General features: G+C 38.5%; 1 protein-coding gene across 1 annotated transcript in view; it reads right to left on the reverse strand.

The window, feature by feature from the left end:
• The window catches only part of spegb (striated muscle enriched protein kinase b), a 102,156-nt gene that overhangs the window by 8,923 nt on the left and 81,114 nt on the right, over nt 1-12,119 (reverse strand). Inside the window, exons 23-34 of the mRNA XM_053680591.1 lie at nt 10,183-10,282; nt 7,988-8,188; nt 7,092-7,149; nt 6,796-6,873; nt 6,152-6,324; nt 6,028-6,054; nt 5,691-5,843; nt 5,534-5,576; nt 5,041-5,109; nt 2,301-4,938; nt 1,791-1,940; nt 1,425-1,541 (exon numbers count right to left, since the gene is read on the reverse strand). Of these exons, the coding sequence (XP_053536566.1) occupies nt 1,425-1,541; nt 1,791-1,940; nt 2,301-4,938; nt 5,041-5,109; nt 5,534-5,576; nt 5,691-5,843; nt 6,028-6,054; nt 6,152-6,324; nt 6,796-6,873; nt 7,092-7,149; nt 7,988-8,188; nt 10,183-10,282 (3,807 nt within the window). The remainder of the gene's footprint in view (nt 1-1,424; nt 1,542-1,790; nt 1,941-2,300; nt 4,939-5,040; nt 5,110-5,533; nt 5,577-5,690; nt 5,844-6,027; nt 6,055-6,151; nt 6,325-6,795; nt 6,874-7,091; nt 7,150-7,987; nt 8,189-10,182; nt 10,283-12,119) is intronic.

Here is a 12,119-nt window from a genome sequence, read left to right on the forward strand (position 1 = left end):
ATGTAATACGAAGCATTGTGATAACATGAAATTAAAAATGGCCTTATATGGCCGTAGGCATTGTTTCGACTCAGGACAGCTGTCATTTGCTGCTATTGTAAAGCAACTGTTTGACGCCGTACAGAACAGCGCTTCACCTACGCATATTCGCTGAGAGTAGGCTAATGGTTGAGAGGCAGGAATTTGGCCAATAGTTGCTGCAAGCCTTTTATAATCGAACCCATCGGTGCGCGAGAACGCAGGACTTACAGAGAGGGGTTAAAGCAATGGAACCATGTACACACGATGCAGTATTAGACCATAAGCACATCATAATGAAACTAAAGCCGGACATTTTCTCAGATTTAGAAATCCCGGCCGGATGCTTTTTTAAGGTCAGAAAAAGAGGACATTTCTGGGGAAAAAGAGGACGTATGGTCACCCTAACAAAAGCCTTTTAGAGAACAATGTGTGTTAAAATGCACCAGGAGGTTGCTCATATGAGCCAGGACTGGCAAGAGAGAACCAGAACTATAATCAAGCAGCTGTCTATATTGTATTATAAAATTCATTTATTTGGTTTTAAAACAAACAAAAAAAAATTGTTCCTGATAGTATACCAACCCCTTTTATTTTTTATTTATTTATTTTTTTTTTTACAAAATGTACCTGTAATCTAATTACTTTGTTTTTTGATGCAACTGTAACGGATTACAGTTATCATTTTTTTGGTATCCTGATTACGTAACGCCATTACGTGTATTCCGTTACTCCCCAAGCCTGCCTGAATGACCAGGGATTGTATTTGTAGAAGTTTTAACGCAAGAGTAAACATTATTTTCAACAAACAAAAGTTTTTCTTTTGTTGCCTCTACTATATGCACTCAGAGAGCAGTAAAGCTATTGAAACTGACATGTAATTTAGCACAGTGGAAATTACAACTGTCATTTCACTGTTTCATTTCAAAGCATGCAAAATTCCAAGACTAAATTTCTTTTAAACAGTACATGTCAACATACTATAAAATGTATACTATAAATCAATTCAATTAAATTGCTCCTTTTATATAACAGATATGAAATAAATAAATTAGTAATGCAAGAAGTGTAAGGACAAAAAACATTCAGATTTTAATGATATATAACTATTTTCTGAAGCCCATGAAGATGATATGACATTCAATATATGACATATGATATACAGTGTGTAAAGTAATATAATGTACATAAGATATCAACTTGGTATTCCCTCTATGTAATGCCTTCAGTTTCAGAATAGAGGATAGTCAATTAGGAAACGTAATTTCTCTCAGTCTGTGAATACTTTCTGAAACGACACATTAAATCACACTCTATTAGTTATATATCAATTTTGTCAGGCAGCATTTTAAAATGAGTCAGTTAATCATCAAATGCTAATATACTGCATTTGTTTGGTTTCATACCTTTCATCCATGTGATACGTGGGTGAGGACTGCCAGCAGGCAAGCAGCTGAGAGTGACAGGATCACCCTCAAGCAGAACATGGTCCCTCAGTTTGATATGGAATACTGGAGGGAAGTCTATGATATAAGATGTAAATGGTGCATAAATAATCATTATTCCCTTGGTCATTCCAAAACAATTTTTGCATACATAATTCATAGTGATGAGAGTAGAGTTATAACAAAAGCCTACCCGAAAAAGAAAAAGTAAGAGAAACTTGACCAACAAATCTGGTTGAAGTTCCTGTTTCCTATGGACTGTTTGAGATCAAATAAAATGTTGCACAACGATAATTCTGTGAATATCCAGTGAAGAGAAAGGCATACCTGAGGCTGTCCGGGAATACTGGCGAGAGTGGAGTGAGCCGTTCTCTCTGGCTATAGCAGTGGGTATGTCTGGCTGGGATATGGTCTTATCCCTTCTCCCTCTGGTTAGGCCCCATCGATCCCATCGTGACCTCCGCTCAGTCTCTGCCCCTTGGAGGAAATGAACATAACATTCAGACTCAATCCCACAATAGTGTCCAAATAGGGCTGGTATAATGGGAAGCTTTTTTTGGAACTAATCATGGTGCATCTGGCTTAACAATCGCAAATCATAAATACCATAAATAAAGACAATCAAACTTAATTAATGGAATCACCATACACCTGATACCATTAAGTAAGTTTGATTGTCTTTATTGATGGTATTAATAATTTATGATTATTAAGCCAGATGCACTATGTGCCTCTTAAATTATAACAAAAGCTTGGACCCACATCACAAAGCTAGTTCACAATCAACTTCACAATAAATCTTACAGTATGTCTTAAATAAATTGTTATGTAACATACTTTTGATGGCTGACTCTGACTGTATGCTGGACATAGAATCCAAAGACTCGGAGGAGGCCCCATTGCCAGACTGGGAAGCTAGCTGATTCTGTGGGATACCCATTCTCTTCAGACTGCCTCCCTCTGAGCTAGAACGCCGCAGTATAGACAGCAAAGGAGTCTTCTTGGTTTCTGTCTTCTCCTCTTTGCCATCTTTTCTTTCCTCAGAATGGCTCCTGATCTTCATGGATATCCCGGCCACTGTGTTGCTGATCTTCCTGCGCATAGCTAGCACAGGAGACTCATTTGGCTTTTTGGTCTCTGGCTCTGGAGGTGCCTCTGGTCCTCCATCCAGTCTCATCATCTCCACTTCCTTTTTGTCGTGTGACCCTCTCCTACCCAAAGCCCAAGATAAACGACGCCTTGGGACACTGATATCATCTTCTTTGGGCTTTTCCTCATTTCTCTCAATTGAAGGGGACCTTTTCAGGCGCATGGACAGTCTTCTCATAAAACCTGGGTCTTTTTCGGCTTCACGGAGATCCTGAACAGACTTGGACTTCTCCTCCAATTTTCTGTGTACAAACTCTAAAGGAGCACCAACTGGTCCTGGACGATACATCTCTTCTGTAACCTCAGGAGCAACTATAGTGGATTTTTCTTCTGTCTTTTGCCATGAAAGAAGTTTCAGCCCACGAGTGAGAGACGACTCACGTTTCTTGAATCGAGCCTCAAAGACCTCCTCAGACGCAAGATCTTGGATTTGACCTCCAGGAGACGACTCTCTCTTTGTGGAAGCATGTGTGAGAGTCTTGGGTGGACTTGGTTCCTTTGTTGGTTGTTCTACTGATGCAACTCTAGAGAAAACTGCAGGATGTTCAGTGGTTTGCTGAGTGTCTGACTTGGATGATGGTGTTGTTGACATAAGAATTGACTCTGAAACATGTCTGGACATGGTTGCAGGGACAGGTCCAGTTGGAGAAGCTGTTGTTGACATATTTCTAGATGTAGGGATGGTTGTGGCTTGGTTGGGTGGTTGCAGTGATGGGACTATAATGGCCTGCATGATACTTGCATATGCAGATGTCCTGCCATCTGGAAGAACAGTTAGTACAGGGGGAGTGGGGGTCACATATGGTGAGACAACACTCTGAGGGGCCACAACTGGGGCAACCTCAATGTTACTAGTAGGTGTAATGACCTCTGAGGATTTAACTGGTGCTACTTCTTCCTCAACTTCTTCGTCCTCCGTCTTAGGAACGGACGGTTCTCGTTCAATTACAGATTCGATTAGTTCCTTCTCCTCTCCTTCCTCCTCTTCTTCAATCTTCTCTACTATCACTCTTGGCACCATAATAGGTGTTGACCTGCTTTGTAGGACTTTCTTAGGTTCTTGGATAGTTTCCTCTAACATGCTTAAGTCTTTCTTTTGAACCACATCATCACTGAACTTCTGATCATCATTTTTCACTACAGTAGCAATGTCTGTTTGCTTAATAGGAATTTCCTCACGCTTAAACTCCCTGATAGGTGATGGTTCTTTTTCTTCTACATTTATCTTTGTCTGATGTTTATTTGGTTCAGGAGTAAGTGATTTTGGGGTAACGGGGCGTGAATCTGGCTTGACTGGATCTGCAAGAACAGACATGGACACAGCTTCCTGCAGGCGACGTTCTTCAACCTGGGCTACAGGAATCTCTAGAGGCCCCCCGATCCTCCGGTGTAGGGGCATAGGCTCAGCATCACCCTGGCTGAAGGAAGCACTCTTACGGAGCACTTTGGTCTTTGGAATGTCATCTCGAGGAGAGTCACTGGATGCTGCCCGAACTAATGGAGGGTTACCTAGACGAGGTCCTCGTATATAGCACTTCTCATCACCCATGCCCAAGGTCTCCAGCAGGGGGCCTCGAAGGCCACTCATCTTGTTGTCCACGGAGCCTCCTCTGAGAAGCCTTTGTCTCATCAGCTCCAGTTTCAAGGCATAATCCTCTTGGCTCAGCTTGGCCGCTCCTGGGCTTGGGCTCCTTCGTGGTAGTTCCATAGACACAGACTTTTTAAGGACTCTTCTACCTTCTGTGGGACTCTCCTCAGCACCCTCCTCTGGCTTGATATGGAGTTGTAGGGCACTATCTGCTGAGCTCCCTCTACGCAGTTCACCTCTACGACGAGCTCCTTCAGGCTTGTCAGACTCCGTACTTGAACCTCGTCGAAGGGGCCTTTTTGGCTGCTCTGTCCTTGTGGACAATTCCCCTGGTCCTTCATCAGACGACCCTTTTTCATCAACAAGTGTTGTGCTCTTCCTTTCTCGGCCCTGCACATCAGCATCACCAGCTTCATCTGCTTGCTCACATTCCATGGGCTCTGGCTTTTGAGTGGTTGGTCCTGACCTTTCAAGGTTGCTATTAGTCTTGAGTATTATTTCATCATCCCCAATAATCTCATTCAGTGACATTCTGGAGCCTGAGAACCCCATATTCAGTGGCATAGGTATAAATGGCAGCTCATCAATGTCTTCATCAGAGTCCGATGAAGAGGATGGTGGTGGCGAACCTTCTTTTAAATGCCGTGGAACAGCTATGGAAATATGACTTGAAGAGTCATCCAGCAGTGCAGGTATTGACCTCATGACCATTTTGGACTTGTAGCTAATAAGAGACCTCTGTAAATCATTTAATATTTGTTACTATAAAATAAAAACATACTAAAAAATAAAATGAAGTATAGAAGGATGTAAATAAAATATCTATGTTTCTTTTCTGACCTGCCATTTTCTTCTCAACAAGAATTTTTTGAGAGACTCTGTGCTGATGCTCTTTCCCTTATTCAGTATCTGAAAAAGACAGATGGCTGTCAGAGAAATTAATTGTAAAGAATGATTGATCATGAGGGAAAAAAATCACAATAACTTCCATTAGAATACCATTATAAGGCATCATGGTGTATGCTAGGCACATTAATAGTGATTGATCAGAAAAAATAATGCTCAATGTCAGTTTAAACATTTATTACGCTACTCGATTTGAATTCATTTAATTGGCCTGTTTGCTAACTTAAAATTCATTGACCGTGTAATCATAAAAGTATAAATGATAATAAATAATAAAATGCATCTAAATTGAGATTCAAATACAAATAAAAACGGAATAAAATTTTCTGTTAAAATTAAAATACTGAAAATGCAGATTATAATTATTCCAGCAAATGATCTTTTATTCATTCTACTCTCTTTCAACTGCTATTTATCTCCCTCATACCTTGAACCATGGATGACGAAGACACCCACAGGCATCTGGCCTCCTGTGAAGAAAAAAAGCCAAACGATGACGTTAAAATTGTAAATGTTCAGTGAGTACTTTAGAAACAATTCACTAATGACTTGTACAGATAGATTTAACAGTACTTTGTACTTACAGTCTGTCAGCCACTAGTAATTTGATGACAAATCCTTTTGCTTCATGGCAGAGATCAGCAAACATGCTCTCTTCGAAAGCCACGTTGTAATTCCTGATGTTGAGGACGGAGGTTCGGTCATTTTCTCCCGCAAATGGAGACACGCCAGTCAGACTAGATGAAAGAGAAAACTTTGTTTAACACAACTAGATATATGTATTTTAAAAAATAAATAAATAAATAAAAGACATACCATGAACTCAGTGTGAAATTATTCTAAGATCAACAAGATACTTTTCAATTATACTTAAAAATTCACATATTTATATCAGATATGGCTCACAAGAAGTCAACCTACCACAGATAGGTCAAGACGCCAACCGGCCTGAGGAAAAAAAAAAATATGTTAGCATATTCGTGAAATTCTTGTCTGTACAATATATTTTTATTCTGAGATGTACTGTAGGCACCAGGTGGTTTACCAGATGTCAGTTGCCTTGGAGACTGGTGTCTGGTTAACAATCTCTGGGGCAATGAATTCCGGAGTACCATATTTGCAATACTGCGCTTCACCAGGTGTAAACTTCACTGCGTTTCCAAAATCACAAATCCGGATCTGATCGCTGGAATGATCGGCCATGAGGATGTTGTCAGGCTTTGAGTCAAAATACAATTGGCCAGGATTAAAAAGAAGAAGAGGAGAAACATATTGTATGTTTAAATCATTGTACAAGGGATTGTAAAATACACAAGGAAATACAGTGTGTAAGATTTACTAATAAAATAAATCTGGATGCATCAGAAATGATTTGTAAAAAGGATTGCAGATAAAATAGAAAAACAGGGGACCAAAAACGGATCCTGCTGGGTAGTGTGGTAGTGTAGTAGAAAAGAATTTATATCCCAACTGTAATAAAATTGTGTCTATAAATAAATTTGGTTATAAACCAAGTGAAAGATATATATCTGCAATAACAACAGAGAAAAGCTCAGACAGCATTTTATGGTTTAGGATATCAAAGCAAGCTAAACACTAAAATGATCAAATGTGCAGAGGCATCAGCAATGGTGTGAAGGATTGCTAAATCGTATATTATATATATATACAGTACAATAATAGAGTCACCTTAATGTCCAAATGCAGAACGTCATTTTGATGAAGATAATTAATTCCTTCCAACACTTGTCTCATGCTGGAGCGAATCTGTAAAAATACAAATGATGAATAGAAAGACTTAAAAACACATGCCTCTTGTGTTGTACTTTACAGCACCAGGTAAATTCACTGCTACCCCTGGAAATGTATCCTCTCACAGAATTTATTTTTACACCTAAACCTACTCGACCACATGTAGCCAGCTTATGCATCACCATTTGTCACTTATTTGTGAATACTGGGAGGGGCAGGAAGGCGTCACTTACCTCTGCCTCATTCACTGTTGATTTCTTTGATAGCCTATCCAGAAGCTCCTCATGGCATCTTTAGGTAACTGTTAAGGGCATATACAAGCTCCGAACCTAAAATTACATAATGAGTATCTGTGTGTGTGTGTGTGTGTGTGTGGTAGTGAAACAACATTGGCTGTGTTTCCAGCTAGCCTAGCAACAAAGATATAACCAGATTTATTTTGCGCACACACAGCATGCTGCAGCCTTCAAGGCACCAGGCCAAGTACATTAAGAAAAGTACTGCAAGACTATAGGCCTCTCACTGTGGCCCATAAGAGGCTTCATTGCAAATACTCGGATTTTTTCACGTTATATATTTCCATCTTGCTATAACATCTAATAACCTGTTCTTTTTTACACTATGTAGCACTTTGTAAATATCTTTGAAGACAACAAAAAAACAAGTTCTAGTTACATGTAACATTATGGAATGCCCGTGAGACAAAAAAAAAAAAAGGACAAGAAACAATATTACAAATCACTGCCACTGGAGACTTCTTCCATAAATGTTACACATACGTCTCCTAACAGAAAACTTCACCAAATCACCAATGAGATGTTTTACTCTTTTAAACAAAAACACTTTTAAAAGGTCTGTTTACTATTAGGCTTGGACGTACAGTCAGAACTACTATCGGAGCTCCTGTTATATTAATCAAATTTATATAAATAATATTTCTTCTTCTTATTATTATTATTAATAAAATGTTATGTCTGATGTTACAGGCATTCTAGTAGGCATTGTTTTCCCCAAAGCATAACAATTATTTAGCTGAATAAATTCCGTGTTTACAAGTTTGTAGCACAGGGATTGAAACAAGTATTCACACCAGAAAGGTATTCACCCTGTTTAATAATGAAAAGGATACATCTCAGTAATGATGATGACCGCATTCTTCTTCTCAAAGGCATCATGGAAGTAGATGATCCTTTCATGGTCAAAGTGAGACAAGATGTTCATCTCCCTTAGGGCTGAGGCTTTTCTCTTGGCACGAGCCGAGATGAACTTGGCTGCATACTCCCCTTTTCCCGTCTTGTGTGTCACACGCTTCACATACGAGAAGGCTCCTCTGGAACAGAGCACGTCCCAGGCACAATTAAAATGAAATAAAATAAACACAAGCTCACCATTTTGTGGAACACTTTGGAGGATATTTTATATTTGCACCTGGCCTAGGAAATGCTGCAAATTGAAATAAGAATCCCAGCAGCAGGTGGAATATTGCCTATGGCTTTAACGTACTACATTAGGTTGAAAGTGTGTTGGGGGAGTTTCGAGCAGGTGAAGGGATATGTCAGCAATAACAGAGAGGTGTTGTGGAGGGATGGAGGTGAGAATTATTCTGTTTTAGCCTGCAAATAGTCTGTGATGTCTTAGAGAAGAGAAAGTCCCTCCAGGGAAATTCACAGCAGAAGAGAAATATCACTGAGCCAAAGAGAACATTTCTCACTAATGATCTATACATTGACCATAATAATGCTGTCAGACAGCAGGATGAATATGTAAATTGCTGCTTTCTCCGCCATAGGAATATATTTACATTTGCAAATCAGTGCTCATTTATTCACACTATCAAGCCAAGCTTGAAATTTGCAGTAAACCTGTACTATTACTCTCATTTCATTGTGTGTATTCGATATAATCAGACTTAATGATCCCTCCACGGTTGGTAGCTGTCATATGATAGGCGAGAGTGGGCTGGTTAGTTGGGAATTGGCTACAACTGGGAGAAAATGTTGATGGCGGTGGGGGGACGGAGGAGATGCAGTGGAAGTAACTCTATATATGTGTATACCGTATATTAGTGCATTAATTAGTAGTTGCCTGGCTGACAAATAGGATCAACAACCAGAAAAAGAAAAGAAAAAAAAAAAACTACCGGCAAACAAAAGTAACTATAGCATGAGCTATACTTATAGATGACAAAGAATCTTTCCAGGATCAAGAACATAGGTATGTGGAAATACTGACAGTTCAGCTCAGAGCTGTCATATAAGTCTCCTGCTAGGACAACAAGAAGTCACAAACATGTTAAACATATCTAGAGAAAATAAAGATGCTAGCCAGGCTTGAATAATATATTTTACATGTCATGTGATCTAATGGCTGAAACTTTGCCCTAGGTTTTTGAATGTCTACTACTTAGCTAATAAATTGTAATCATAATTTATAAGAAACATGTTTTGGGTGCACATGTCTGTTTGTGGTGTGGTAATGTGTGTGCATCGTGGTTTAGCAGCAACAGCATGTGTAGCAGCAACAGCAGGTGTCTTGTATCTTGCGTTTGTGTGTATATATGTGTGTGTTTGAATGCACAGACATGAGGATTATTATTACAGACACACAGGCTGTGGGAGAGGACAGAGTGCTGAGCAGAAATATGACCAAACAGGCCATCATGCTATTAACTCTTCTTAGCACTCACTTCTCTAAAACAAATTCGACACTCACTTCCTGCCAATTTAATGTTTATGTAATCATCTGTTTTCGAAGCTATTTGCTACCAAACCTGGAGGCAATATACTATGGGTTGCAATGTTGGTCTGTTATGTAATAAGAATGAAGAATAACTGCGTTAAAGATTATTTCAAGATTCCTTTTGGTAAATTCATATCATATAAAAATGCTTGATTTGTTAGGTTCTATTGCAAGGTTAAATGTGATAAAACCAAGTGATCTAAAGAAATGAAACGAGTCTCTGTCACTGAGCATTTCTGTTCAGAAGCTCGTAAAAAGAGCAGAACATTTCTATGAGCTTCAGTACAGTTAAGTGAATATCAAACATCCCAATCCTCTGAGAAAAAGTCATGTCAGAGATCAGCATAAATTTCCTTTCTTCGCCATCTCACGCTGAAATTAAATAAGTCCATCCACCCAAACATTCTCAGACCTTTGACGCTAATGCTTTCTTGAATGTTAAATTGCGCCTGATGATTCAGAGGAGCTTAGACAGATCGTCAGTAAGAGCTGACGGAGTTGATTCTCCACGGCTGTGGTCTGGCGTCTACAGTCATTACAGGGAAATGGTGTGTATCCGAGTGTGGCTGCAGGTGGATGACTCACCTCCCAATCTCTTTGTGCACGTCATAGTAATCAGTGAGTCGTCGCATCCTCCTCAAGATAGACTCCTCATCCTCCATCGGGTCATCCTTCTCCTGTTTAGCTACAGACATATGCAGGCATAAATAAGAGTAGACATACAAAAATGCATACAGTATACACAGAGAAAAATCACCAGCTAATAAAAAAAGATTTTAGGATTAGATATGAAAGTTTAGATTAATAGTTATATCTAAAAAAAAAAAATGTTACGATTGAATAAAAAATGATCAGAAATGGAAAATCCATTAAATCCGTACGCAATCCCAATTCCAAAAAAAAAGTTGGGACGCTGTGTAAAATGTAAATAAAGACAGAATGCAATGATTTGAAAATCTCATAAACCCAGATGTTATTCACAACAAAACACAGAAAACATATCGAATATTTAAACTGGGAAATTTTAAGGAAAGGTCATTTTGAATTCGATGGCCGCAAGACATCTCAAAACAGTTGGGACGGGGCAACAGAAGGCTGGAAAAGTAAGTGTCACTAAAAAGAAACAGCTGGAGGTTAATGAGCAACAGGTCAGTAACATGATTGAGTATTAAAAAAAAGAGTATCTCAGAGTCTTTCAGAAGTAAAGATGGGCGGGGGTTCACCAATCTATGAAAAACTGCGTCTTCATTCTGTGTAACAATTTCAGAATAATGTTCCTCAACGTAAAAGGTTTAGTAACGCTGATATGTCCAGCAACAATGGTAAGGGAGGGATGCTAGGTAGCATGTCATCATGCTTATTAGCAACACTTACATTGATAAATATGACTATTAGCTGAATTAGCATAATTTAAATACACTACATTAAAGCTCTTAAATGTTATGGACTAGATTAGAACTGTGACAGTTAAACAGTTTCAAAATACTTAAAGAGCTTTTCTGAATACATGACACTGTACGTGTCACGATGTTTAGTTTTGCTACCATTTTGCAGAATGAAGAATGTACGAATTAAATGTGGGATTCCACAACTGGGATGCTAATTTTTCTCTTTAAATATTTATCACTTAAACGTAAATTAGTTTTAATCATTCGATAAATTATTGAATCCAAGAAAACATCCGTTTAACTTTTAAGAATGGATGGTGAAAAAATGGTTTAAAGTAACAGGGTTGTGTTTTTTTAACGCACAGAATTAGTAAATACACAAAATGTGCTAAACTAGCACCCATGTTAACGGAATGAAGACGATGATCACTAAAGAAATGTACTTTCAATTATAATCTCCGTAGTCATTTGAAAATTCGGACTTCCTGTCCAGACTTCCTGTTGAACGTGTGCTTCATGTTTTTATAACCAATTTAGGGTGACTGAAGGATGGTTGAAACATTAGATGTTTAATGTATTTGCATATTAATGCCTAAAGAGTAAGATTTTTGAAGCATTTAAATGATTATATTTCAGGTTAAACTGTAGCTATAGTGGGTGGGATGGCCAGAATTCTGTTTTCTAAGTATTATAGAGTATTTGTTCATGTTTTAAGTTGTTGACAGTTTTTCTACCAGTAACATACTTTGTTTATTCAACTTTAAGATATCGTAAATTTATTTCACCAAAACGACGGTTGTCCTGATGACACATGCCTTTAAAATGTCTTTTACCTTTACTTTACTTTCATGTTTGTAAATGTAATATTATTTGGACACAAAATCGACACCGATCATGGAATCACCCAAACGATTTAACACACACACACACACATATACACAAACAAAAGATCAGTGACAACGGAGCTGGTCATAAAAATCTTTCCGAAAAGAGTATAGTTACATAATTTATCACGATATAGATCGTTTGTCTTATGGGCCAGCCTTGCAGTATTAGCACATCTGTTATGGGATAACTCTTTTGTTTGTTTGAAAAGAGACAGGCCTGAACACTGTGCAAATACGTAACAGTACC

The sequence above is a fragment of the Ictalurus punctatus genome, chromosome 6, assembly GCF_001660625.3.
Source record: "Ictalurus punctatus breed USDA103 chromosome 6, Coco_2.0, whole genome shotgun sequence".
Lineage (NCBI taxonomy): Eukaryota > Metazoa > Chordata > Actinopteri > Siluriformes > Ictaluridae > Ictalurus > Ictalurus punctatus.